The 27,903-nt window shown below is 42.1% G+C and overlaps 1 protein-coding gene across 2 annotated transcripts; it reads right to left on the bottom strand.

The window, feature by feature from the left end:
* PODN (podocan) lies at positions 1-27,698 on the bottom strand. Of its 2 annotated transcripts, none has more exons than XM_074152890.1 (11): positions 27,601-27,698; positions 23,859-24,118; positions 21,911-22,004; positions 20,269-20,333; positions 15,659-15,768; positions 13,271-13,427; positions 11,187-11,302; positions 8,491-9,148; positions 5,643-5,791; positions 3,500-3,707; positions 1-2,134 (listed from the first exon to the last, which is right to left on the bottom strand). In XM_074152890.1, exons 2-10 carry the CDS (start codon positions 24,111-24,113, stop codon positions 3,533-3,535), a joined length of 1,779 nt encoding a protein of 592 aa, XP_074008991.1. In that variant the 5' UTR covers positions 24,114-24,118; positions 27,601-27,698; the 3' UTR covers positions 1-2,134; positions 3,500-3,532. The 2 variants fall into 2 exon arrangements, with proteins under 2 accessions (XP_074008991.1, XP_074008990.1); XM_074152889.1 differs by lacking the exon at positions 27,601-27,698 and adding an exon at positions 26,598-26,634.
* Between the last annotated feature and the right edge of the window lie 205 nt (positions 27,699-27,903).

Genomic DNA, 27,903 nt, shown 5'->3' with positions numbered 1-27,903 from the left:
TGGTTTGACAGTTTTATGTCCAATGTCATAGATGCTGATGATACCAGATAAGCGAGGAACCAAGCCTGTGATTCTGCCTCATCAATCTTTTACATGACAATCAAAAGACTTTTCTCCTGAGGGACGGTCGGTTTGAGGCTTTTATTGGGGGGAAGGGGTGCCTTTTTTCTTTTAATTTTTCCTGGTAAACATTGTCCCTTTCACAGGAAATATTCAGAGTGCAATTATTTCAAAATAAACTTGGAAACGGGTTTCCTAACTGTACTGCTCTATGGGATACTTTTGACTGTAGGTGGGTCTCCTTTGGCAAAGGCTGACACTTGATTTAAGAAATTGTATGTATACATACGGTGTATGTATCGTCCTGAATTTTTGGGCCTGATTGTACAAGGTGCTAATATGTACCTTCATCCCTGCATTCTCAGAGTCTTATGGGATTCAAAGGGAGTCTGAGACCCCTGACTTCACACAGAATCACAGTGTAAGGGACTGAAGTTTAAAGATAATTCAACAGTTCTCCATAAAACTATACAAATCTGCATTTCTTAGCTTGCTTGGGAATATAATATACTGATCTGTTTCATTGAAGCCTAGCAAAACTTCCACTGGGGTTTGCTGGAGAGAGTTAACTGATTTGAGCTATATTCTGAAAACATTCTACATAGAAATCTATCCCAAAGGTCAGTTGGAAGGCTATTTTATTGCTCAGCTGTATAGCTAATATTCAAAAATGTGGGGGATTGCAGTTTTTTAGGGCCAAGATTTTACTTTTTTCACGAAGCAATCTTTCCTCCTATGATTCATGATTGTGTTGAATAGTCTAAGGTAGGAAATATCAGCTTGAAATTACTGTCATGTGCTGTGCGAACCCAAAGGGAGAGTGTGGAACTAGATCTTCTCCAGCAGGAAAAACAGCTGGTGAAAAATTAAGCCAACTTTGTTTCCAAGTAAATCCTGGAATGCAGTATGCAAAACAACACGTGTTCAATCAGAAATCCTCAAAAGAAAAAAACGTTTGTTCAAGCAGATTAGCTACCTCAGATGAAGGACGTTATAATTAAATAAGCAACTTGTCATCCAGCTACCTCTGTAGGTCTTCTTTTTCTTGGTTTCCGTACTTTCCATGATTCCAACAGGAGACGAGAATACTCAACACCATAAAACAGGTGAGGCTTTAAGAAATTATGACAGAGGCACTGTCTCCAGACTTGAACTAAACAAAGAAATTTGTCTTGACACTTAACAGTTTTCTCCTGAGACACCCCACACTCACTTATCTCTTTTGCTTCGTTAGTCTCACTTCTGACTCTTAATGTGAATGATACACAGTATGTGAAAAATTCTACCACATATATTAAACCGCATAGTATTACGCAATCTTCTGGACATACCTTTGGAGACATTCACAAAACTGCCACATGGGCAAACAACAGCAAGACAGAAACTTTACCAAAGCTCTGGAAGGCAGACATACAGATTTTTTATATATATTCACAAGAGCAATTGTTTTATCTTAAAATCTTTCTAAAACAGGCATATACTGCAGGCTTTGGCAGTAGAGATAAAATATTATGGGATCCAGCCTTACTTTGTTTCTCTCATCCAAATATACACATTTTTATAACAGAGGAATAGTTGCATCCAGAATTATTACTGCTGCTTGACGGCCAAAATGCCTCATGTACTGTGCCACACATGAACTACTGCAAATATCCGTCTCACCTGATCAACAACAGCTTCTTTGGGGTGGAGGAAAAGAAAAGAAGCATATACATGGTTCACTTAAAATGCAGTGACAAAAGCAGCATTTGAAGGCATGTGTTCAAAACAGTCCCATATTGTTATTACAGATGGAAACAGTGAAGGGATAGAAACAGAAGAAACAAAAGCCAGCTTTTGTGAGTTCCAGAGCAATCCCTTATGATCCTGGGTCTTGTATAAGATGATTTGGAAGCTTTGGAAAGGCATTCAGGGTCTCTCCCTGAATAAGGCACTGTAACACACTGTCTTCCATGAGCCTGGCCCAGTGCCATGACAGTTTCTGCGTAATTCATTGCACGTTTTGCTAAGTGTTCTCTGTATATCTATATAGATATATACACATAGACATATATGTAATTTTCCATATGCTTTCCTGCAAAACATCAGAAAAACAAAACCAGTTACATAATGGAATACAGAATTCAGAATATGCTGAACTTAGTACCTGCTGACATGTCACACATGCCCCAAACCAAACCAGAGATGTGTTGATTCAGAAGTTATATGTATTCTAAGTCTGTAGATATAAATTATTTCTTCTCTCACAAAGTTTTCATACAACCCAGCCAGGAGGTCTAATGTTTGACTTTCCAAGTAGTTTCAAGCCCCATCATCTTTTCAGCATATTAGCACTATTCATAGCACTTCCTTGTGTCATTCTCCATGACAATATGTTGATTAGGTACAAAACTAAACATATTTTTTTTTTAAGTCTTAGAGTTTAGAGCTCCAAAAGTACACAGTAGTGCCTTGAACCTCATCATCTTTGAACACAAAATGCTTAAGAGATGCATAAAGCAGATCCCTATTCTTCTTATGGAAAAATGCATATTCTTCAAACATCATTCTCCCTTCATCTTTTCTTTTGCAGTTGAAAAGAAAAGAGGTTCAACTAGAGAGACTGAGTGGCTGGCCAGATTGTTTATGGAATACTGAGATCCGAATTTCAAGATTACCAGTTTGGAGTCAAAGGCAGCAGCAATCACAACGTGTAACTGAGCAGAGGCCATTCAGTGAATCTGGGTGAAGTGAGCAATGAACCCTCACCGAGACTTATCAAAAGGGAGAGAGAGAACTGGCTGTTGGGAGAACTGGCTATCCTGGACCAGGCATCAATCCAATCCTACAATACTGTTTCCAAAAGTGACCTTAACCAGATATTCTTTCCGTAAGAAATATGCCAAGTATAGTATAATCTTCCCATTCCAAGCGGTCAGTGATTTAAGGACTGCTTGAGACAAGAGGTCATAATCTTAATGCCATGTTTAGCAAACACTGATGGATCTATCTTCCTTTAATCTGTCTAATTTTTTTAATCCAATTTCAGCTCACATGGTCTTCTGCATCAATAAGCTTCACAGTTTGTTCTTTGTTTTCCTTTTGAACTAGTTGCTTAAAAATGCCATGAAATACTTTTTCATTTTTTGCTATTAGAAGTAGTAAATAATGACCTTCATACCATCATGACCTTTACCTATTGTGTCTGCTGTGGCTGTAAGCAGAAGCCACTGTCCACTGCCTCTGATAAAACACGGATATATACTGACTGTTTCATTTTATAAAATACTGTGTTTTCAAGCCTTTTTGATTTTGCAATTCCCAGTTATGTTTTAGTGAAAGTCTTTGAGGCTAGGGCTCAGGCACCCACTTGTTGTGTTTCAATCCTACTTGTGCCTGGGATTATTTACACAAGAGTTTGAGTACTGGGTCTTTGATTTAACGAAACCAGAGTTGTTACCTCCCACATGATGTGCTTGTGTGAGTTCACATTTTATCTCAGTTCTTCTTCCTCTTCCTCTTCCTCATCTTCCATTTCCTCTTCTGAGTCATCCTTATTCTTTGAATTGTTGCTGAATTCAAGGTTCCCTTCAATGTCCAGTACCTGTAAGTGCTTTAGGTTTTGGAAGGTACTTTCCTTCAGTGCTCCGACTGCAATCTTATTAAACCTTTAAACAAACAAAAAGGCCTTCCTGTTAAAATAAACCCATTTTTATATCCAACACAGAGATGAGGAGACTAGGAGGAAAGCATTCTGTAGAGTTACTCTAACTTTTCACTGGCCTACAACAGCCCTCCAGGAGTACTGACTCCTCTGGATGGAAGAATCACAGAATCACAGAATGGTTTGGGTTGGAAGGGACCTTAAAGATCATCTAGTTCCAACTAGTTCTCTCTTCCAAGAAGGAAGGGAAAGCAGGTATTGATCAGCGAGGAGGCAAATGCAGTGGCTGAACAGTTTGCTCACAGCACTCTGTAGCATCACAAAGGACCTTGTAGGAAAATACTGGGAAACATTAAGTATCTCCCACTGATTTCAAGTTCACTGACCAAGCTTTCAAAAAACTCCTACTTTCCTCCGCCCCAGCCCCTCTTCCCCCTTCTATAACTGTATTCTGCAAGGAAAAAATTCATAATATTGGAATTCCTCCCCCACAAATTCTTGGTATTCTGCTTTCTCCTTCCCAGAGAGGAAAAGCATCTGCTCCATATCCCACATTTCAAAGTGTAATTTGCTTTTTCATGAGATTCTGTGTCATCCCTTGACAGTTTAATTCTTCTCCCACAAAACTCAAAATGCTGGTACAAAGTATCCCTTTAGAAACAAAGCAACCTGCAATAATTTTTCATCTGTTATTTGGGTTTCCGAGAATACAAATAAACTAAATCCAAGAATACAAATAAACTGCAATTTAAGAACCTCTCACATATACTGCTTGGTTTGTTACTCTCTAACATGCTTAAAATCATATTCTGTCTAATATTCCAGATGTATATTATTCTTTCACAGCACTGCAGTGATTAATAGCCTCCCATTAAGAAATACAACTTAGCTTGGGTGGAGTTGCCTCCTGAATATGTTAGCAAAACAGTTTTGCAAATTCCTTTTTTCTCTTTATATAGAAATATAGAATGTGGTATGTGGTTTCTGGTTTGCATCCAAGCATTCACTAAAATCTCATAAATGTGAGCAGCTGAATAGACAGACTGCTCTAATTTACACCAGACTTTGCAATTTTATTTGCTTGCTATGGAACCATTCATCCAAAAAGGTATGATTCAGAACTACAGAACAGTTTGGTTGCATACAGACAAAATACGGCCATACTTAGTCTTGTGCAGCCTAGGCTTTTTGAACACATCCATGGGATCAGCTTAATCACATATTCTGTAGGGTTTCATAAATTACTTCTAAGCAATATTTTCAATACTGTTCCATCAGATTAAAATTGAATATATTACTGGGCCAGATTCTGCCTTCACTCCTCATGGTATAACTCTGCTTAAATTTGTTACATTACTGTGACTTTACATTATATATTAAAAAGGTCAGTATCTGCCACCTATAAAAACAAGGTCCTCATTTAACTGAGAGTAGGAAAAAAAATCAACAAAAAAGCTTTCTAAACTTAGTTACATAACTGTCACAGCTGTAACTTGTCATCTGTTTCTGACAAAACTATCAAGGGAATGTGCACAACTTCAAGATCAGCCACACACGCCTCACAAGAGGGGGATTTTGGCAAAATCCAGGGCTTAGAGACATAGGCGAAGCTGTAGTCTTACAAGTGGGCTGTAAACTTTTAGTTCTCAGCTGAATATTGGAATATGACATAACGTTAAGCATTAATTTCCCAGAATTTCTAACATGCCTACACCATTCTAATAAGCACAGAAAGGACAAACTCTCTCCAAATAGAAAGAGCATATTATATCTATCCGCGTCTTTTCTGAGTAGGTGAATATAGTTGCATCATACATTACTGAAAAACAAAGTTGCTTATTTAGGAAGATGGGAATTTAAATACTTTCTAAAAAGTAAGCATTATAAAGTGGATAAATAAGAAAAAGTCTTGTGTGTTAAAGTGGAAACTTGGCCTTACCTGAGGTAAATCCCCTTTATTTTGGGTGTGGATTCAAAAGCGTTCTCTGAAACCGTTGTGATCTTGTTGTTCTGAAGATACAGATATTCTAGAGATTCTGGCAGGCCTAAGGGGACAGAAGTCAGCTGGTTGCCAGCCATGTCTAGTGACTGCAAGGAAGAGACAACAAGGGGTCAAATAAATAACTGTGTTTAAATATTAGCAGCACTTCAAAAACAGATTTAAGTTTGACAACAAATGAGCTTCCAAAGGATGGCTGTACACAGCCCCTTCCCTCCCTTTGGAAGTTTATCCATTGTTTTTTATATATATATATGTGTAAACACACACATATATAAGTCTATAAAAATACATATATATGTATGCACTTATAAAAAACTTAGTATAGTAGCAGTGCAGAAGCGAGATGTTTATGCAAAGCTTATGCAGGATTTGTTGTATTGGAAAATCATCTGGAAACGGGCTTTATTTTTTATATGGTACTTGGGTGAGTCTGCTTCAGAACCTCTCCCTTCTGGTGAGGTCAGGAAAATGACAAACACTGTGCCTACAGTGGAAACTGGAAATTGTCAGCCACGCACAAAGGCTCAGTTTGAGTTCATGGTGGAAAACTGAAGTGATACTTAGTGTAGCATAAAGTAATTTAATCTACCTCTAAGCATGGCCATGAGAATTCTGCTCTCTTACGCTGCCATTTAGCATCGTGATTTCACATGAGACATCATGCTGTTTCATTTGGAGTCCCAACATTTAGGAGTCCCCAGGCTTTAGCCTGTGCCTGCTTAACGTGAATTAAAAGCAGACTGGGTTTCAGACATGCACAGGAATTCCCTGGAAGCTGCTACTGCAAACACTTCACTGGCTAAGGTTACATTATTTAGAGTTACACCTAAAACCACCTGGAAATATTCTAACATGGACCAATGTATGAAGATGTCAGGACTAAAGGGCATGATCATTTCTCAGATGAATTTTAAGCAAGGAAATGGATCAAAATAAGTGTTTTGTTATCTTGTGTTGTAGCATTTCCATAGCCCCAAGCTGACACACTAGTTACACGTTATTCAGAGCTACGCTTCTGCAAATGATTGTCATGTTTTCAGTGGTTTTATTCTCCACATAATCCCAGTCCGGCAAGCAATTATGTAAACGGCTAGCTTTGCAATTGCAGATAGTCTTCAGTGATTTCCGTGGAAACAGCGTGGACTGAAGCCTATGCTAAGTACATGCACAATCAGGATCTTATGTGGTGGTTATTCGTCAAATCCACGCCAGTGAATCGAGGCATAAACCAATTGCACAGTTAAGTCCTTGATGATAAAAAAGATTCATATATACTATCATGGAAATAACTAGCAAATAGTAACACTGTTCCAGGAAAACAGCAACAGCCAAAAATGCACCATTAGTCTAACAGAATTTTAAGTATGTGCTATTATCTTAACCTTGTTTAATGTGAGCTGGGTTTACTGTGGGGTAGGTACAACTGAAGGGCCAATGTTTGATTCAGCAAGGTGTAACTCTGCCTTAACACTGACTACAAGTGAGTGACAGTAGAATAAAAGTGTTGTGAAGTAGCTATGAACCAAGCCTTTTCAGAAGGAAAACTTGTCATTCCAACCAACAACTAAAGCTGCCTAACGAGTCTCGTGACCCATTTTTGCTCGAAAAACAAATAACCAAGGTGACAGTGTCTACATTTCATTAAGCTACTGCAGTAAAACAATTCCAGCATCTAGAATTCTCAACAGCATCTTCCTTCCGGACTGCTTTTCATCTCAGATAGATTTGCACGCATGTGTGTGCGCATGCACACACACACACACGTATCACTGAGGCATCAAACAAATGCAAAATGTAATAATAAAGCCATGGGCCAAATGTGCAGCTGGTGCAAACCAACAGCTCTACAGATACTGTTGCTGCATTGCTCATTTATATTAACTGAAAAACAAGCTATTGTTTATTCCCAGAAACACCAGAAAAAGAAATGTTCACATAGATACACCTTTGGATTGTCTGAAAACACACTGGGGGCCAGTGTGACATATGCTCCATGTCCCTTATCCCTGCTCTGCTCCGAGATGTACAAATTTTGCCTGTACAGTGACCTAACCATATGCACCATAGATGGTTGCCATATGACATAGGTAATACCTTCTACTGCAGGAAACAGGCTGTTGCCTAAAAGGAAATGCAGGCAAATCCTTCAGCCAGTTAACAATTTTGAAAGGTCATTTTGCACAGCACAAATGTGATTGTTCCTGCCTGCCTTCTGGTTTGTGTTTAACTTTCTCCAACAATTAAGCAAATGAGAAGACTGCTGATTGAATCCAGACCTCCTAGCTGCTTCCAGGTGCCTTAGCCAGCTGAGCTGCTAAATCCTACAGCTTGGCCTGTCTGACTATAAGCTGATGTGGGAGCTTTGAGAATTAGGAGTGTTTTTGTTTATGCATTCCTTCCTCCTGCTGTCTCTCTTCAGAGCTGATTTTAAATCTTTTGGGAGACACGCTATTTGACAGGCATAATTTCAGTTTTAATGACAACATTCACTAATGTTTATCTGAAAATATAGGACAGCGTTACGGTTCAGAAACAAAGATGTCTTTACATTTCCTAGAATTAGCAGTACATGGTGGACCGCAACCCTGGTCATTAGTGGGAGGTACTCACCTCTGGCACAAGAGCACATCATTTCTACTCTAGAAACAGAAGGTGTAGTACTTACAATGCAAGCCCAAAACATGAGGACCAAGCCCATCTAGCATTGGTGGCACAGAAATTGGCTTAGGCAGACAGATGAGGACATCAGCATTACCAAAACAATTAGAGAAGGTGATGTTTCTACCTGGAGACTGCTGAGTTCTCTCCATGCTCTTGAATAAATGGAATTTATTTTCAGTTTGTTGTTGCTCAAATACAGTTCCCGCAGCTTTGTCATCCCAGATAAAGTCCCTTTTGGGATGCTGCTTATCTCGTTCTCCTTCAGCTTCAGAATCTGCAAGTTCTTTGGAAAGCCAAAGGGCACCGTGTGGAGGTTGTTTCCAGAAAGATCCAGGGACTTTAGTTGCCTCAGTTTACGGAAAGCCTCCCGATGGATCTGGGGACTTTTGAGCTTGTTGTAGCTCAGGTTCAGCTCTTCGAGGAAGTAAGTGGTAGCAAAGTCATTCCTGCTAATCTCAGAGATCTGGTTATGGAGGATCATAAGTGTTTTCACTCGCCGGGGCAGCCCACTGGGAATCCTTTCCAGCATGTTGTTGTACAGGTGGACGGTGTGCAGCTTCTTTAAGCCCTGGAAGGCTAACGGGTGAATACCTCGGGCTTTTAGTTTGTTATTGTGGAGCAGAAGGTACTCCAGGTTCTTGATTTGGGTCAGGACATCTCTGCCAATCACCTTAATTGCATTCTTCTCTAGGTGGAGGAGGACGATGTTTCGAGGTAAACCACTTGGGATTTGTGAGAGGTTATTGCTGGACAAATCCAGATATTCAAGACTAGACAATTTCCTTGGGAAAGCAGGAAAGAAAACACTCTCCATTTACATTCTGCAAGGTGAAACGATAACCAACTTCCCCTAGGATTTCACAGTCTTTGCTTTAGAGTCTTTCTCCCCGGCACAGCTCCCATTACTGCCCTTTTTTGCCTCATAATAATGACTGATGGGAACAGCAAAAGATGGGGGTCCCATACTGCCATCAGGGATTAGGACTAGGTGCTGCCATTGCTCCCCAGCCACACTAGCAAGAGAACCCGCCCGAGTCCACAGACATCCAAACTGCCACCAGGCTCAGATCCGAGATCAGTCCTGCAGCCTACTGTTCTCTCATTTGACACCACAGGTAGCAACATGTGAGCAATTTCAGTGAACAAACAGCACAAGAAAGACACCATGGGAGCACTGCTAGAACACAGAATTTAGCGCTCTGTTTCACAGAAACATAGTCTGAGCCTAAGTAATTTCTGTCTCTCTGACAGTGTCTATTGAAACTGAAAAGCAGGCCTGCTTTTTAGATGATGAAATGTTACTCTTACGAAAAGCAGAAATGCTAATTCAGTGTCCTAGGTTAAGGTAGTGAACTTCTCCTGACCCTCCAGCATTATGGAAGTGAGTCAGGGCTATAGCTGCTTTGTGTAAGCTACTGAATCTGGATTCCAAGGACTCAGTTGAAGCTAAAATAAATCCTCAGACCAGCCACTTATACCAACTGGATGTGGATCAATGGTATTATATGCCAGGACTGAGGAGCCCTCTATTGCCTTGTATTTCAAGGCAGTTTTTCACTTCAAATGAGACTTTTAATCCACGTGGCACTCCATAACCCACTGCAGATGACTAGAAAGTTTTCAGGAAATGCAGGAACTAATGCGTTACAGACATTACTGACTGGTTACTACACTGCCATTCACCGCTACCCAAGCATGCTCTGAATAAGCACGTGTACTCTCTGGGTAAAGCACTTCATTGCTGCAAGCTGTAACGTTACCCCAGATTGGGTACACCTCAATAGCACTATGATGTGCTCTACAGAGAGTATCACGAGAGCAAGGAGCATTATCCACCTCCTCTCCCGACTGTGGCCGGTGCCTGAGCTATAGCCACTGTACTCCGTTCATCAAAACTTTAACAGAAATGATATGTCCAACATGTCCTGAAGGCAGACACAACCCAGCTATGGGAAATTTCTACAGGAGATTTCTGGGAGTGGGATGCAGAAAGGGAAAGCACAGTTCGATACGTTTTCAGGTCTGGAGATCAGAAAAGTTTATAGAATTAAGTGATAGGCAGGACAGATTAGGTGATCTGGATTTTCAGGTAGAACAAGGGCAGTACTTGGTGCAAGCAGAGACACAAATGTTAACTTTTTTAAGTGCTTAGTCCCAGGCTAAATTTAGGACAGCCAAAGGCTATTTCTGTTGCACCAGTTTGTAGCAAAGCTTTTGCAACCATCTGGCTATTGAGCAGCATTATTGCATCCCCTTCTACTCCAGCAACCCATCTGCACCGGGGTACAGCTGTGCTGGACCAATTCAGAACTGTGTATCTGTGGCTGCTTTCAAGTCACCTTCACAGAAACACACAAGTAGCTTTAGCAAAGATGAAGGTCTGGCCTTCCAGTGAACTGCCCTTGAAACTGGAAAGTCCCAAATTGCCTCACTTTTGACAGGTTTGGAAGAACAGACACCAGCCTGTGACATCGTTCTAGATGACCCTTCCTCAGAAGGTTCTTAGTACCTGGTGTGACTGGGTCTGTGGCAATGAGGGGGTGGTGCATCCTGATGTTCAGTGTTGTGTCTTTTGTATAAATATATATTTATATAAAAATACGTCTTCTGCAATGTGAATTCAAACCACTCACCCCGACCTTTGCTTTTGAATGGCAGGATCTGAATCTAAGTCTTTTCCTATAGACTTAGCAGAGAAATGCATGTCATGCAGCTTTTAATAAACATAACTTTTAAGGTGTACTTTTTTTTAGTAGATAAACTACTGCACCAAAAGAGATAGACAGACACAGAGGTGCCAACTGCAGATCTCGGTCTCACCAGAAAGTTTCGTTGTCCATTCCTTCATTAGTTAAGTAGTTATTCTGTAAATACAGCTCCCGCAGACCTGTAAGTTCACTGAAGGCTCCTTTGGGAATCTTCTCCAGCTTGTTGTTCTAGAGAGACCAGAAGCACAGAGCACATTATTTGGCACAAAACAATATAGGACCTTCAGGTTCTGTTCAACTAACACCAGGCAATTAAACTTCCAAAAGGGCTAGGCATAAGATATTTCAGGCAGCATTATAATTCTGCTTAAGAAATAAATACAAATACTAGACTGAAATATTACAACCTAATTTTACTGATTCCCCATGGAATCTTTGGGCTAAGGAGTTAGAATTTTCCCCCATGCCAGATGGTTTTATTTTGTATTCTTAATCCTTCCACCTATGTGCAAATGTATCATGTAATCTAGGCAATTACCTCTGGAGTTTACTCAGAATTTCTCAATTCTGTAAGACAGATTTCACCATAAAGAAGAATTATGTTGGAAGCTGGGAACCAGCCATCCTTCAGCATCAATGGCATTCCAAAATAATTACTCCTACTGCCTTACTATGGCCTTGGAGTGGCCAGCAGGCAGACACAAACAAAATATAAAACTAAATTCCACTTAGAAATTCCATACAGGAACTGTAGGAATATTATTTATATATAAAATATATAAAACACTAGGAATTATAAAAGGATATATGAAATACTGACACTGAATTTGTTAAATTTCCCATAATCCATGCATACACAATAATGCAATGGACAGGCTGGACTAGATTTATGTGCTAACTAACATAAAGTGGATACCACTACAGTCAGATTTGTCTGATTGTCTCAATGAATAGTGAAAGACAAAAAAAGACGTGTCACATCTAAAGTACACCTTTTGGACGCTTTTGATCCACTATTGGCTGTCTCTCATTTCTCATTGTCCTGTTTTTTTCCCAAAATATCAAGGTAAATGTTACTACTGACAGCCAGTGCACTTGAAAACAAAATGCTCATTTCTCTCTTCAGCTACTTTGCCCGTAACACAACTGGTGACAGCAGGGAAGGATACAAGTTCAAAGTGTAGTCCTTGAAGTCTGAGACCCCTTTGGGAGATAACAATTACCTATAAATGGCAGTAAAACACAGGGGTCTAGGAACTTCACACTGCAGAGAAATCCCAGCAATTTAAAGGATCTGACTGTTTGCCTTTACCTTTCTTCAAGCTGGGGAAGCCTGTTTTCTAGGGGACTTTAACGGGAATTAGCGGTGAAACCTTCAAGGGAAAAGAAAGCTGGGAGGCAACACAGAACTGCCTGAGTCCAGGGGCTGATAACAGCCTCCAGTTTACACACGTCCAAGGAGCTGTCAACACTAGGAACAAGCGGAATCAGAATTCCCCACCGCTGCAGCTCTCCCATCGTTAACAAGGCTGAGATCTCTAGCACAGACATGATGAAGTGTTTTTATCGAAATCAGATGACGCAGAATTAAAAATGCTGGAGACTAGTTAATACCACAACTTCTGCTGGAGAATTTGTAGCAGTAAAGAATCACTGATCCAGACTTGCTCTGTGTGGTCTGACTTGCCAGCTCAGTAGCAAACAAGAATCACTGATGCTAGGAAACAGCAGTCTATGGGAAATGAGTTAGTGAGCAAAGCCAGCACAGAGTGGGTAAACAGCTGTCAGGAAAAACAGCATCATCAGTGGCAAACTTAACGGGGAGGACAGTCACTGGATGGCCATGGAGAATGATCCACCTTCTTGTACTAACTTGTAATAATATAATTATATGCAGGGAAGAGACCAACAGTGCTACCACACAGGCACTTGCAACACATTCCCCTGAAAACCCAGAAGAGCATTTTTGTCCCCTGTGAACATTCTGGTGTTTTGCAAAAGCACACTGTTACTTATGAACAAAAAAGTAAAGAGATGGGAGAGAGCTACTGCTGAGGATATAGCAGTCGAGACTTACAAAATGGCCTGGGAATGTTTCCAAGTGCACTGAAACGGCCTGGCTGTGTGGTTTGAATCCCATACAAACACAGTACTTTGTCACAATCATAAAGGAATACAAAACCTTGTTGTTGTTACCTTTAAGTGCAATTTATATAATGCTGGAGGGAGATTCTTTGGAACATACTTCAAGAAATTGCTGGACATGATGAGTATCTCCACATTATCAGAGCCATTGAACATATTATCAGGTAACCCAGCATCTGAAAGTTTGTTGTTATGAAGATACACAGATCTGTTGAAAGGAGAAAAAAGATGAGGTTAAACAGATAGTGGGATCTGGGGTTTTTAGTTTACAAAGAGAAACCTGTTTTAAAACTATATTTCAACCTTTCCTTCTTCCGTTGAGATAATTAGATTTATTTCTAAAATGTGCCCTTTAATTTAGCAAGGGATACAATGCGAAACCAAATGGTTGGTCCAAGTATCTCTGAAATTTAGGTCTATTCAAAATCCAAACCTGCACGTGAATACAGATTTCACAAGCAGCCTTATCTTCTTAACAAGAGACTGAATGCAAGTCTGGGATCATGCAGTGCTTTGAAACAAAGAACGTCTGTGTGGTGGCCTCACTCAAGAGGGTGATATCTGATTAATATCTGATTAATAGATATGCCCCCCAATTTTAACTTCTTTTTGGAATCAAATCTGAGCCTCCTGGGCTTGCAAAATCAACCTGTAGATCCCTTAAAAAAGGGCCATCTCTCATCCCTCCATTCTTTCTGCTTCCATGAAGGCTGGAAATACCCCAGGAAACAGTTTCTCTCCTACTCCTAGAACTCAGAAACGCACAGAGTACTGCCAGAAAGAGAGAGCAGATTTACTCAACCTGGAAGAATTTTGTTTTTTAATGAACCTTAGGGACTGAGAGAAAGAGGGTTTCTTATTTTCCCTTTGCCATTCTTACTTGTAACATTTAATATTCACAGAAGAGTTTCTCCAATCAGACTTTTTAAAATGGATTATTGTTTTCTTACACAGGTTTTAGTTCTGTATAATACAGTTGACCCCCATGAATTTATTCCTGTTTGTCATTGGCTTAACTGCTAAATGAAATAATTTGACTTCTTTTTACAAAAGAAATCACAGGATTTTACTGACTTCCATTACCCCTTCCTTTCCTGTGGGGACCCCAAGATGCAGCAGGCAGCTAAAACTGTAGACAGGTTAGAACTGCAAAAAAGCACAGTGACACAATATGCTTTTTTCACTTGTTCTTTGATTCTCTACCAGTTGCAGAGAACTTGGCAACGTCTTCCTGGAAGGAAGGAAAGGCTCAGTATGGAAACATAATCATGTGATCACACACTCCAGGGAGTTCAGAGCCACACTGAAAATATTGTTCCCCCTGCATGGTCAGCTGGACTTTTAACTCACAAATATTTGCCTTTCTGAAAACCTTGCTTTCCAAATAATCAGTCTGAGACCATGAACTCGGCTGGGGGCAAATAAACCAACTGAAACAACTGTGGTAGGATTTTATATCAGCAATCTCAGAAATCAATGAGATGATATTATTCTGATTAAAATTATTGTTGGTATAATAGGGTGTGAAATAACTTCAGAAAAGTGCAAGAATTTTAATATGAAATCAAAACACAGCAGCTTCTGCAACTCAGATCAAGGAAGAACACATGTATAAATTTAACTTCTTTCAGGATGAGATATTGCGAGAAATAAGTGATTGACTCAGCCTTTTCAGCTACCAAGAGCCTACGAGACTAAAGGCCTGGTAAGTACAGAGTAGCTTCAGCTCTCAAGGAATTCAGTGGGAACTGAGAGTTCTTCAGTTCATCACAAGACTGGGCTCTAGGAGCTTCGCTGGGTCAGCTATTATTAACTGCTTCCAAACTTGGATGCGTAAATTGCTACAAGACAGAGTTTGAGATGTTTTTGCAGGATGTAGATGCTGCAGTGTCCATCTAGATTACTCCAAGTGCCTTTGGAAATGACTGTATCTCACAGGAGGTGGTCTATGTGCACCTGAATTTGCGATGGACCAATGTGCTGCACTGGATCCAGCTGAAATTGGCAGAGACCTTTAAAACCTGATCTGAGCTTTAATATAGTTGAGTTATACTCAACTGCATCGAGTACTGTACTCTCAATCTGATTCTATTTTTTTTTAATGAATGGACTATAATAAAAGTAGGGATTTCTAAACAGTTAATCTCCATTTTGAGAAACCAAGACTGTTCCTTTCAACTCATAACTGATCCACATATAAAATGGAGACAATTTAATTTTTAATCATACAAAAGTGTCTGGCAGCTGGCAAAAGCTCTTGGAATGTGTTTGTCTGAGAGATTATTTGATCTTTCATGCTGAGAATAACAAATAGTCCACTTCTTTCCAAAAAACATAAGTAGGCAATAACATGGTTGAGTCAGATAGGTTCTTATCTCTCACCAACTGCCTCCGAGCAGTGGCAGAACACTATTATTGTTTTACTTCCCGATCCCTTACCTCAAGTTTGGTTTCTGTCCAAATGTGAGCCCATATATCTTAGTGAGATAATTGGCTGCAAAATCTGCACTGATCAAGGTATTTGGTAGGAATTTCGGAGCCACTGTTAGCTGTAAAAGAAATATACAGGGGAGTTCCAATTAAATGCAACTAATGTTTTAAGTGTTAGACCAGAAACAAAACACTTGCAAATTTATTTTCTCTAAACAGGCAAAAATAAATGAAACGGAACGCAGATTGCACAAACGAAAACAAATTGTCCTCACTCACTAATCTCTCCAGGAAGGAGACAGACTTTTGCTCCAAGATATGTGAATGTTTGTTTTGATTGGAAGAGTCCTGTCTCTTTTTGATGGAAGAAATCAAGAAATTGTTATTCAGAGAGCAAACACGTTGCTTATTATTGTTCCCAATTCCTCAGTATGCTGTGCCAAAAAAATCTGACCCACCTCACAGAAATTATACAGAAAGTATATTGGGGAGAGGGGAGGAAGTGTCACTTCATATGTCTGTTCCAATATCGCATCCATTTACGATGATCTTTTCAACAGAGGATTCAGGTTCCCCAAGGACAGGGATGCTCCTGAGCCAAATGATGGAATATCAAATGGGACTTCACAGCAAAGACAAAATGATACTCTGTTCACTGAACAAGTGATGTATCAGAAGCAAAATACAGAAAGGTCCTGTCTCCAAAACTTTATAGTTGATGAGAGGCTTTTTGTTAGTTCTTATAGTTGACTTCTTGTGTTTGCTCTCACTCCATTGCTGTTTTTATCAATGATTTGAAAAAATAATTCTAGGAACATCTGCATCTGAACAAAAACTGGTGGAATGAAAACTAATGATTGAAAAAGCTCTGTTTTACAGAAAATCCAGATAATACAATAGCAAGGTTCACTGAGTGGCTGCTCAAAGCCAAAGTCATTCACACAGAAATCAAGAATACAGGTTACAGTACAGGCTGGAGGATGGTTTTCTGGAAAGCATAAACCCAGAAGATCTGTGCATCAAGACTAAGCATTTGGGAAACAAATTCTTAACACGGTGCTGTAGATATGATCCTTGAGTATGTAAACAGAAGATTACTGAATTGCAGAAGGCAGGTGCAATCACCGTGGTTACAGATGTTAACTAGAGCGCTAATGAGACCACTCTTACAATGGTTTATGTACACTCTGAAAGGCTCTGTAGAGAACATCTTTTCTACAGATACACTGAACTCTTTGTCATCTAAAGCTTTGAGATCAGGATGGGAAACTCTGGTCAATGGAGGACATCTGCCTTCTAGCTTGAAATTCTTTGATTCTGTAAAGCTTCCTCCTCACAGCGCTGCTGTGTGAAAGAGGACCTAGTCCTTAGAGCGAGCTAGGCACAGCAAGACTCACATGATGAGAAAACATATTTTTATAATTTTTATTACAATAAAACTGCAGTTAGTTATTAATAATATTGTAAAACCATAAATATTTAGATGATGAACAATGTGTGAGAGAACAGGCTTGGGTTATTCCTAACCCAAGCCTTAAACTATGTATTTACCTAAGGAGTGCATAGATTTCTCTCCACTAGTTTGTCAAGTGTGCATTGATGCACTGTATCCATGAACTTGCAATTTACTGGGCTCACAATAGAGTCCTATTTCTTAAAAGATGAAAGTACATTACTTACTGTTTTTCATTTTCACCTGTGCCAAAACCTCTGTCCTTAAGCTGTCTTAAATGCTTAATGGTCACAAACACAAGAAAGATCTTCCCCACAGATGACACTCCTGTCAGTATTTCCAGATAGCATGTAAGCAGTGGAAATGGCCAGTTAACACATTACTACAGTTGCCACAGTACTGCTCTGGGCTTTACTGGTAAGCTCTCACCTCCTGACCTGGGAGGTAAGATTCCGGGGAAGTGGGTAAAGTCTCTGACTAGGAAGGTCTCACGGTGCCTCAAGAAGAAATAAGTCTCTACTGTAACATAATATTGAGAATTCAGACACAGGAAACAGACTTAATCACTTTCATCCACAGCGGCACATTAAAGCTTTTCTCCTGAAACACAGTCTATTAGGTCATAACTTTTATACAAAACAAAGGGCATGGCTCAGATATATGGAATGAAAGCCATCAGAACCACAAGAAAGAGGAAAGAGAAAGAAAAGTTTCATCCAAAAAGAGTTTTCACTTGCTCAGGACTTGGCCGTGGCATTTCAGCACTTAGTCATGAGACTAATTGATCTCCTGGTTGCCTGCTTGAGGGATTAACGCTGGATTGTTGTAACTGTTAACAAAAATTAAGTTGACTGAGTAGCTTTGCCTAGTAAGTAGCAATCTGCTCCAGCTGCAATTTTCTTGCAGCTTTACTGCTGGATCTTCCTTTCCATAATGCAAATAGTGTTTCTCCACTGTTAACTAATGAGTTAACCAATGAACTTGGAAGGATAATATAAAAATTACTACCAGGTTTGGAACAAGTTGTCTTGCTTACAACAAGCTTTCATGTAAACAGGAGCACTGGATCCAGGTGAATCCCATATCACTTTGGGGATACTGGGAAATGTTAAGACCTAACACCAAAATCACCAGCTTACAGTAAACAATAATGACAACTTAGGAACTGGTCTACAGTTGGGCGGAAGAGATTTCTCTTATTAACAAGGCTTACTGTGGATACTATGTGACAGAATCATAGAATGCTTAGAGTTGGAAGGGACCTTAAAGATCACCCATTTCCAACATGCCTGCCATGGGCAGGGACACCTCCCACTAGAGCAGGTTGCTCAAAGCCCCATCCAACCTGGCCTTGAACACCTCCAGGGATGCGGCATCCACAACTTCTCTGGACAACCAGTGTTCCAGTGTCTCACCATCCTCACAGGAAAGAATTTCTTCCTAAAATCTAATCTAAATCTCCCCTCTTTCAGTTTAATACCGTTCCCCCTTATCCTATCAGATAGACACAAATTATGAGAGTGGAGTGGAAAATTAAAAACAAAACTACAGCATCCATTCTTTACTTGAAGTAGTTGCTACTCATAAGCCACAAAAGGCTTTTAGCCTATTATGGTATTTCTTTTTTCCAACCAACTGTGCTAGTTTAACGAAAGATAATTTAGCTCCATGTGATGGGATCACAATTGAAGATAAAGCAGCATTAAGATAATCCATAAAACAAGCAGCAAACTACCAGCAAATCCCTGCTCTCCTCCAGCCACCACAGTTACTTGATCTGCAGTGTTTCCTGCTGGAGAGTGGATGCAGTTCGAAGCCAATCTGGTTTGTCCTGGCTTGTGATTTATAAAGAAATGTGTTATTTCTGTGGGTCCACAACTTCTCACTATAACTAGTTCTGACATTCGCTGATGTTTGCATTTTCTTTTGGGATCTTTTTCTCTCTGCAGTAAAGCCAGAAAAACCAAATATTTTGTTTTGTCACACAGGGAAAATTGGAGTGCAAAGTTCTGGAATATTAGTCACAGTCTGGCTTGTTCCATTTTATGGAGTTACTAACTGCCAAGATTGTTATATGGAAATGGTGCTTGAAAGGGAGAAAAGAACACGGTGTTACTGTACTAGGGAATGGGTTTTATTCTCAATCACTCCATATAGAAATCTATGGAGTGATTTTGGATATGTCTTGGCCTGACTGAAAGCTGAATGTGGCCACATGTATATAAACAAAATATCAAAAGGTCAGGGATTTTAGGGGGATAATAAAATATATATACAGAGACATGCATATAAAAAAAATATATATATATAGAGAGAGAGGGATGGACGGAAGGGCAGGGCTTTTGTAGACTAAAGAAGCTCTGCCTGATGTTTTAACTTATATTTTTCTCTGGCATCCCAGTATCTTCTGTAGCAAATACTTGTGGACTACCACTGGGGATAAAGAAAGCCATAATGGAAATCACCCAGATGTATGGGTATGCGAGAAGTGATTTTGTTTCCCAGCCTTGGCAGGAAAGACGTGCTTCTTTCATGACACCCAGCTTGGGTCATTAACAGGAAAACACCCAGGATCTTCTCCATTAAAAAAGAAATTCAGCTCCTGCCATTGCAGCTAAAAGAATAAATTCATACTTGTGCAGTTTCAGTGTGTGTGGGTATCCCCCCAACATCAAATCTAATCAGAATGGGAGTCAAGGGAAACCGGACACCTTTTTACAGATTTTGATGGCTCAAACACAGGTATTAGGATGCATTTGTTCACAAATTTTTCAACCAGCTTCATCTGATGAGATACGCAGCATTTCACATCATCACCCCGCAGCATATTTGCATACAGGCAGCTACCAAATCTGCATGCAGCTGATCCAAAGCCTAATGAAGACAGCAGTAACTTATAAATGCAGGGGGTCTCTGTACCTCCCTACACACACAAGGGAAACCTTTCACCAGCTGCACAAATAAGTAAAATACACCAGCATGTGTACCTTCTAATTTTTTAGCATACAAACTGATTGTCTTGACCTTAGATGAACCTGCATTAGACGATCACTTTAGCACAATTTTACTTATGTAGGATATATATTTTAAAAGAATTGAAGACTTGCTCATTTAACTTTCAGAACCCAATTAGAAAAGAACTCTGAAAGCCTTGTGAGCCTCTTACCTTATTGTTTGCCAGGTACAGATAGTTCAGGTTCTCCAGATGCTCAAATGCTTCCTCTGGCAACCCTTGAAAACAGGAATAACTAATAGGTGACATTGGCAGCTTATTGCCTCTCTGATCAAAAATACCAGAGGGCAGCTTTCTCTTTCAGATAATATCTTTAATGTGAGATTTAAATATTTTTCATTGCCACTGAAACAATCTGACTCAGACCTATTGTTTTTCTAATTAAAAAAAAAACAAACCACACCACCACAAACTGTTAAGAGCAAAGGAAGACCATTAAAAATCCTAAGCATGCAAGGCTCATGGCCAGCCCCACTGGCAGGGGTCAGGTAGAGAGCTGTGTAGACTCGCTGTAGGGTGTCTTTATCGGTGCTTGCGGCAACCATGCTGTCTGAGAAGTGTCTTTTGTCATTTGCTCATGAATCTGCAAATCATTTTTCTTGGGAGGACATAAACTGAGGTTGTTTAATGATCAGATCAATCTGGTCTATGAGCATGACATTGTCAAAGTAACACCAGTATCTGCATGTCATAAGCCTTCTCGTGTTCTGCTCCCCCACAATCCAGATACCCACGCTCAGAGAACGGATCCAACTCGGAGCTTACTCCCCCCCAGTAATTATTATTTTTCAGCTGAATCACTCCATATCCAGCTGATCACACAAGCACAATTGCTGTCACAATGGAAAGGCTGCAAATAATATTTTCACCTGTCACTTAAATAACTGTAAATCAAAGGTGAAGCTACTTCCCACATCAAAACATTTTGGAAACTCGGGGCTGCACTGAAGCTTGTGAAAGAAACATCAAGCCACAAAGGTAATAATGTCAAAATCTGAATCTATTAAGCCTTCTTTGTGCTACATAAGAGTGACGGTTTGGGTGCCATGCATAATGTGCCCACATTCTCAGTGAAGGTTGTTCTGAATCATTGGAATAAGGAGAGCAATAGCATTCAGAGCAACTGGGTGACACACAAGTTAACAACAACTACATCTCTTGTACTGCATACCCTCCTCTCTTACTATTTACTTCAGCTCCTCTGTTTCTTTTGCTTTCCTTACTAACCCTTTGTCAAATTTCTCTAATAAGCATGTGATCACGCAAGCAAAATCTGTCTACAAAAATCAACAGTTTTAGAAGGGCAGAAGTTCCCTTATTTGTAATATATGTTATTTATATTCAATTTGACAAGGACCAAACTGGACTAAACTGCACTGACTGACTGACTTGACTGAACTAAACAAATGGATTATGAAACAAGGTCAGTCAGAAGGAAATCATTCAGCATGTAGACATTTCTGGTTCTCAAGTGCATTGCATTGATGTGCCTGTGGGACCAGAGGGAGTTTCCTGGACGAGCAGATCTCACGCCACAGCACGCCGTGCTGCTGCCAGGTCTCCTCCGCTGGTTCCGTAAGGCTGCATTCTTACACACTGAGTATTATGTTTCGGATGATAAAGTGCCTCCATGATCTGTGTGATGGCCAAAGGAGCGCGGTTTATAGCTAAGCACTCCAGCCTAGTCAGTCCATCACTCCCTCTGGCCTTCCTTACCAGCTGTCACTGCTCTAACTGCACCAGCTGGTGTTGAGGAGGCACAGGCTCTGCCCACCTCGTGCCTCTGCCGGCTTACCTTTTGAAGTTAGCCTGTTGTTCTGCAAATTGAGAGTTTCCAGTCTGTAGAGGCGAGCAAGCTCTTCTGGAAAGATTTCTTCTATCTGGTTATTCTAAGAAAATGGAGAGTATTAATCACCGGCAAAGTAATCCAAGAAGGATCCCAATAAACCCAGACTGTGAACTCCAATAAAATTTGGAAATGAATCCACCATGTCAAATCATTGTCAACAGACCTCTCTCCGTAATAAGCCAAGCTCAGATCTCAAAACCAAGACATCCAAACCCAGCAGCATTTGGAGGCCTGAACCAAGTTCTGTAGCTTGTGCTCATCTCCAGAAATATCCGGCTTATGCACTGGTAGCGCACAAAGAGTGTGATTACGCCTGGCAAGGCCCGTAATCCATCTGCCGCAGCCAAACCTCTTACTGCAGCAAAGCATCTGCGACAAGGCTGGCAGCGTGGATTTCCAAGTTTATTACTTCTGTTATTTACGTGTTGTTTTAAAAACCACTCATCATGGGCACGGGGAGGCCAACTGGGCTCACTTGCTCTGGTTCTACTGTCAGGGGTGACTGCCGTCAGATCCTCATTAACGTGCTGACTACCATTTAGAGCATTAATGAGTGATTCTAGTGTTTCAGCATCTAGGGGACCAATCAAGGACCCACTGGGCTGGAAGCCAGGCCAATACACACAAAGTGACAGCTGCTGCTCCAAAAAGCTTCTTTGCTTTTGGCAGTTGAGGCGGGATCCGTGGCTAGCACACGCCTGGGACAGATCTGCCGAGGAAGGTGCCAGCTTATGTTACAGTTTTTCTAACTGTGCTGCACTTGGATGGAAAGCTCTGAGCAAAATCTGCAATTTATCCATTGAACAGAATGGGCAAACGGGAGCAATAAACAAAAAGCAGTTGGTTAAGGGCCAAAGAAGCCTTATGGAGAAGCCTGGAGCCACTGCTCAGAGGAGGAACGGCCACGGGACTGCGAGACTCCAGCCCTGCCCACGTCCTCAGGAGTCAGAGGACAGGCAGGGAAAGGATGACTGCCCAAATGCTGGTCAAAGAGATCAATTAACAGTAGACCACAGAAACCTGCCAACAGTCTCAGATGGACTGATGCTTCCACCTGAAGCTTGAACCTCATAGAACCATAGAATGGCTAGAGTTGGAAGGGACCTTAAAGATCATCGAGTTCCAACCCCCCTGGCCATTGGCAGGGACACCTCCCACTTGACCAGGTTGCTCAAAGCCCCATCCAACCTGGCCTTGAACCTCATTTCATTACGTGCCCTTGTCCTGAGAAGACATTATGTCTCTGCACCGCAACTGTTTCCTGCAGGCACGACATGAGTTCCCCGGGGAAAATGACCCAAGAGCGTCCCGGTGGCAGGCAGCCCAGCAAGTCTGGATGTCACAGGCGATGGCGCTCAGTGTGACGGGTGGCTCCATCCATGTCATCCCTGCTCCTCGCTGAGCCCACCTGCTGCAGGGAGAGGGCGTGAGGGAGACGGGATTCTGGAGGACACCGGTTGGGTCCGTGTCTGGTCTGAGACACCACGTTTACAACACTTCAGCTAACAGGTAGTGCTGTGAGAAAACGTCTTGTTAATGAAGTAATTTAGCCCACGCTCTTCGAAGACACGTCAAAATGAGAGGCCTTCACTAGAAAGAGTAATTATTACTTCAGACAAAAGTTCTTCTCCTGGAGCTGGGGAGAGAATAAGGAGAATAAATGTCTGTGTTTTCTCCTCCCCGGGCGTGTGGGGCAGAGAACCGACGCCAATAACCGGGCGCCTTGGTGGAGGGCGAGCGCTGGGCCCGCGGCACCTCCTGCTCCGCGGGCGACGCCCAGGAGCCGCCGGGCGAAGCGGGAAGGAGCCGGGTCCAGGCCAAGGCAGGGGCCCGGGCGGCCCGGGGTCACCCCTCAGGGAGGCGGGTGGTGCGGGCCGGGGCCGGGCCCCCTTACCTGCAGGGAGAGGTGGTTGGTCAGCTCCGGCAGCAGGAGCGGGAACTCCTTCAGGTCGATGCCGCCGCAGTCCACGACGCCCTCCTGGCTGCAGCCGCAGTCGCGGGGGCAGGCGGGAGCCGGGCCGGGCGGTCGCCGCCGCTCGGGGCCGCCCTCGGGGAAGTCGTTGTCGGCGGGCGGCGGCGGCGGGCGGGCGGCGGCGCAGCCCAGCGCCAGGAGCCCCAGCGCCAGCAGCGCCCGGCCGCCGGCCGGCATCGCCCCTGCAAGCCGAGAGCAGGGCGAGGGGTCAGGCCCGGCCGGGAGGGGGGGGCCGGGACCCCCCGCACCTCCCGCCCCGGGAGCCCTGCCGCCCCCCGGGCGCTGTCACCTCCTCGTCTCAAGGCGGTTTGGGGACCGGGATGCAACCGGGCCCGGGGCGCAACCGGGCCCGGGGCTGCCCCTCCGGCCTGACCCACCAGCGGCCTGGCAGCATCCTCCGCACCCTCCCCGACTCCCTCAAGTTATTTATTGCCTTTTTTTTTCTCGTATTGAGAAACGCCGGATGATCCCGGAGATTTATAGAGGAGGTTATGCAATGTTATCTATACGGGACTGTTGGTTGCACTGTTCCTCGCCGGTTTGCGTAGGAAAGAAACTCTTCTGGTTAATGTAAACAAGGTATGCTGGAAAGGAGTGACTCACGGCCCCGGGACGCCTCTCCAGGGGCTGCTTCACCTCCATCGAACAATAACAAAATCTCGTGGCTCCTGAAAACAAAATGGGCTTCCTATTGATTTTGGACAGTGCTGATCTGAACCTTAGAGCCCTGGCTGATGTCCAGCTTTTATCTTTTCTGGCAGCGGGTTAAAATGATTGAAAGGGACGCGCCAGCTGGCCCTCATCCAGCCCCCTCCGTCTCATTTCTTGCCCTTCTCAGGTTTCACACATAACGATTTGCAGTAAGGGCTCGTCTTTCATACTTTTGGCTATTCTTTGCAGACCTATTCGACAGTGACGAGACATTCTTATTTAGGCTGATATTTAAGGTGAAAAAAGCACAATGGATTCACGACATTAATATGAAATAAGTACTCTGTTCACCTCTGCCAGCCCAGGTTCCTCCTCTGCATCAGAAACAAGACTGGCAGCTGTCAGAGCTGGCACATCCCTGTTTACATCCACGGGGCTTTGCTGTGTTGCACCCGCTGAAACTCTCTCTGGGGCTCTCACAGACTTTGGGTGCTTGGGAAATACTGGAGAGATCCTGCTCTCGCTCACAGTCATAAAAATCTTAAATAATCTCTTTAAACACTGATTTATACTTGAAGAAATTGGAGAAGGTGGGACTACAGGACAGGGCATCCCAAGACAAGGATGGTTTTGCTTTGGTCCTGGTCTTTGCTACCAACATGCTGGGTGATTTTAAGCATTTAACATTGTTTGCTTGATCCCTCTTCCCCTGCTCCACTATTCCACAGCTTCCATTATCTGTAAAAGTTGAATGTAATGAAATTAATCTCCACTATAAAACATTCCAGAGATCAGCTGGTGTTCCTTATATGGCAGCTAAGTATTAATAGTGGGATAAAAATTGGCCATATGAGTATGCCAACAGTGGATTAGTAAAATCCTTAGTATTTGGTGACCTAATCTCAGAAAATATTTCAGAAATCTTAGAGAAAATAATCTCAAAAAATAAACTATGATATATCAGATCTCTAACAACATATTGTTCCTCTAGATCAGCTTACCCTTATAGAGACTTAAAAAAGAAACTAAAGAAAAAAACCCTTCTTACATACAGGTCCCAATCAGCCCTGCTGTAACAATACCAACACTGTTCCCATAGCACACGGTCACGTCGTGGTTTGTATTGGGCTCTATAGATTTGCAACTTGCTGACTTTTCCACATATAGAGCTGAAAGAATATTTCAGGTTAATTTTTTAACATCCTATCTCTTGCACACTGAAATTTCTGAAGCAATCTCACCCCATTGTCATCAATATGCACGGTGCTGCTACAATGCCTTTGAAGTGAATGCTGCTCTGGTGCCACAGGGAGACACTTTGGATACAGAAACATCTGCTTACATCTGGAGCGCAGGCAGTAAAACCAGACATGATTTTGATTTTCTTTTAGTTCAAAGAAAGTCTGAAGTAACTCGCTCCATTTAAACTCATTCCCAAGGGCCCGATCCAAAGCCTTATTAAGAAACCTTGTTAAAGGAGTAGCTCAAAACCCACTAGGAAAGAGTGCTCTTCCCTTGCTGTCAGTGGGCTTTGGGTCAGGTCCTTCCACCCAAAGACTGAAGTTACACTGAAAGCAGGTCAGGGGGTTCTGTGGCTGCATCTTTCTGAGCCCAGGCAGAAGCACCACCGGTTTCTGCACTTTGCTGCCACACAGCACCAGAGGCAGAGTCTGGGAGTCAGGCTACAAAAGGCACGGTCTGAAGGAGCAAGCTGAAGTTTCAGGAGTTACTGAATGCTTCTCAGTGGTTACGGTTACCTCAATAAACAACAGAGTCATATTCATAACATCTCACCTCCAGATCTATTATTGTCCATGCACATTCTCACAGGACATACACACACACAGATGGAAAAACATCCTCTCCTTCAATATCAACAGGTTAACTGAGTTTGTTGCTTACATTTAATAGCCTAAAAGCTGCAGCTGAAAGGCAGGCTGCTGGATGTTGCCTGACAACCCAGCATTTAAAAAAAAAAAAAAAAAAAAAAAAAAGTGCTGGAAAACTCACCTTTGCTGTCGGAAATCAGATGAATGGAGAAGAACATTTCTCTTGCCCCCACAGGCTCCCTCGGCTCATGCCATGTCAGTTACATGCGCTGAGCTCGGAGCGAGTCTCCCCTTTCCAAGCCAGATCCTTTCCAGATGTGAGCAGCAGAATTAGAGAGAGCAACAGGCAACCCTCTACCAACGAGAGTTTCCTGCACTTCCCAACAAAATCGGAGAGGAATTTTCCAAAGTCACCATATGGGAAAATGTGAGTAGGAAAGAGGAAGCAGCTATAGTCTCAATATAAAGACTTGGGCAAGAAACAATCTCCCATTGCTTTTTGTCAACAGAGTTTGCAAGATCCACGAGAGATGCCAAAAGAAAGCATTGCTGGAACTGACAGAAGAGAAGCAGAGACTGTGTGTGCTTCAGGATTTCATTGCAGGATACCAGAGCTGCACTATCTGTTACTAAATCTTTAATTTTATCTGCATTCAACCAAAAATCTGAATTCCAGGTGGGAATGTCCTCCCGTTCCCTAGGGGTCTGGTTCAAATTAGCCAGGAACAGGCAGATCAGCAGTTTTTTCCGGCATTTCATCTCCCTCCCTTTTAACTCCCCCCGGTTTTCAACCCATCAACTGATCTTTAGTGACCAGGAGTAGATAGGCTGAAACTACAAACGTCTTAGAGGCAAAGTCCCCAAATTTGATATAACACCCCCTGTACCCAATCCTTTTTATCTCTGAAGCCCCATATTACAGCACTAAACATCAAAACAACCCTCCAACACACACACACACACACACTCCAGCCCAGGTTATTTAGCCCAGAAGGCTCCTATTTCTTATTTCTCCCCTCTTCGTGAAAAAAGAGAGGAACACGCTGTTCACAACACAGTATGATCGAAGCGCAGCAACAATTCCAAGAAAGCAACAAAGCTTTTTGTCACTGACAAGGCAGAGTTCCTGTTTTAAATATAAAGCCACCTGTTTTGTGTATGTCCCGCAGCGCCCCATACAGTACCTCCACAAAATCCACAAAGGATCTGTCCTCACCGAGAGCACGACCGTCTTGCTGAATTCCAAAAGAGGGACACTGATTCTTTCCTCTCTGCTCCAGCCGAACTGAAGTCTAAAGCAATTAAGTTATTTCCTCCCTCTCTTTTTCCAGGCTCATATCAACTGGAAGCGATCCCCCTCCGTGCCACGTGTAAGCTTCAAAAGTTAGGGCGGGAAGTGCGTTTTTAAACTAAAACAAAAATAAAAACAAAACAAAGCTGCCTGCTTTTTCTTAGTGATTCAGAGCTCCAGGATGCATTTGCCTCCT

Source organism: Numenius arquata, chromosome 8 (assembly GCF_964106895.1).
Source record: "Numenius arquata chromosome 8, bNumArq3.hap1.1, whole genome shotgun sequence".
Taxonomy (NCBI): Eukaryota; Metazoa; Chordata; class Aves; order Charadriiformes; family Scolopacidae; genus Numenius; species Numenius arquata.
This window is presented reverse-complemented; position numbering and strand designations above follow the sequence as displayed.

Excerpts from the sequence above, each read along its gene's own strand:
- PODN (XM_074152889.1), bottom strand. The coding sequence starts at position 26,634 with ATGTTCTTCTCCATTCATCTGATTTCCGACAGCAAAG. Across the intron at positions 24,119-26,597 it reads TCTGATTTCCGACAGCAAAG|GGGCGATGCCGGCCGGCGGC; the intron begins GTGAGTTTTCCA and ends CTCGGCTTGCAG. Across the intron at positions 3,708-5,642 it reads ATAAAGGGGATTTACCTCAG|GTTTAATAAGATTGCAGTCG; the intron begins GTAAGGCCAAGT and ends GTTTGTTTAAAG.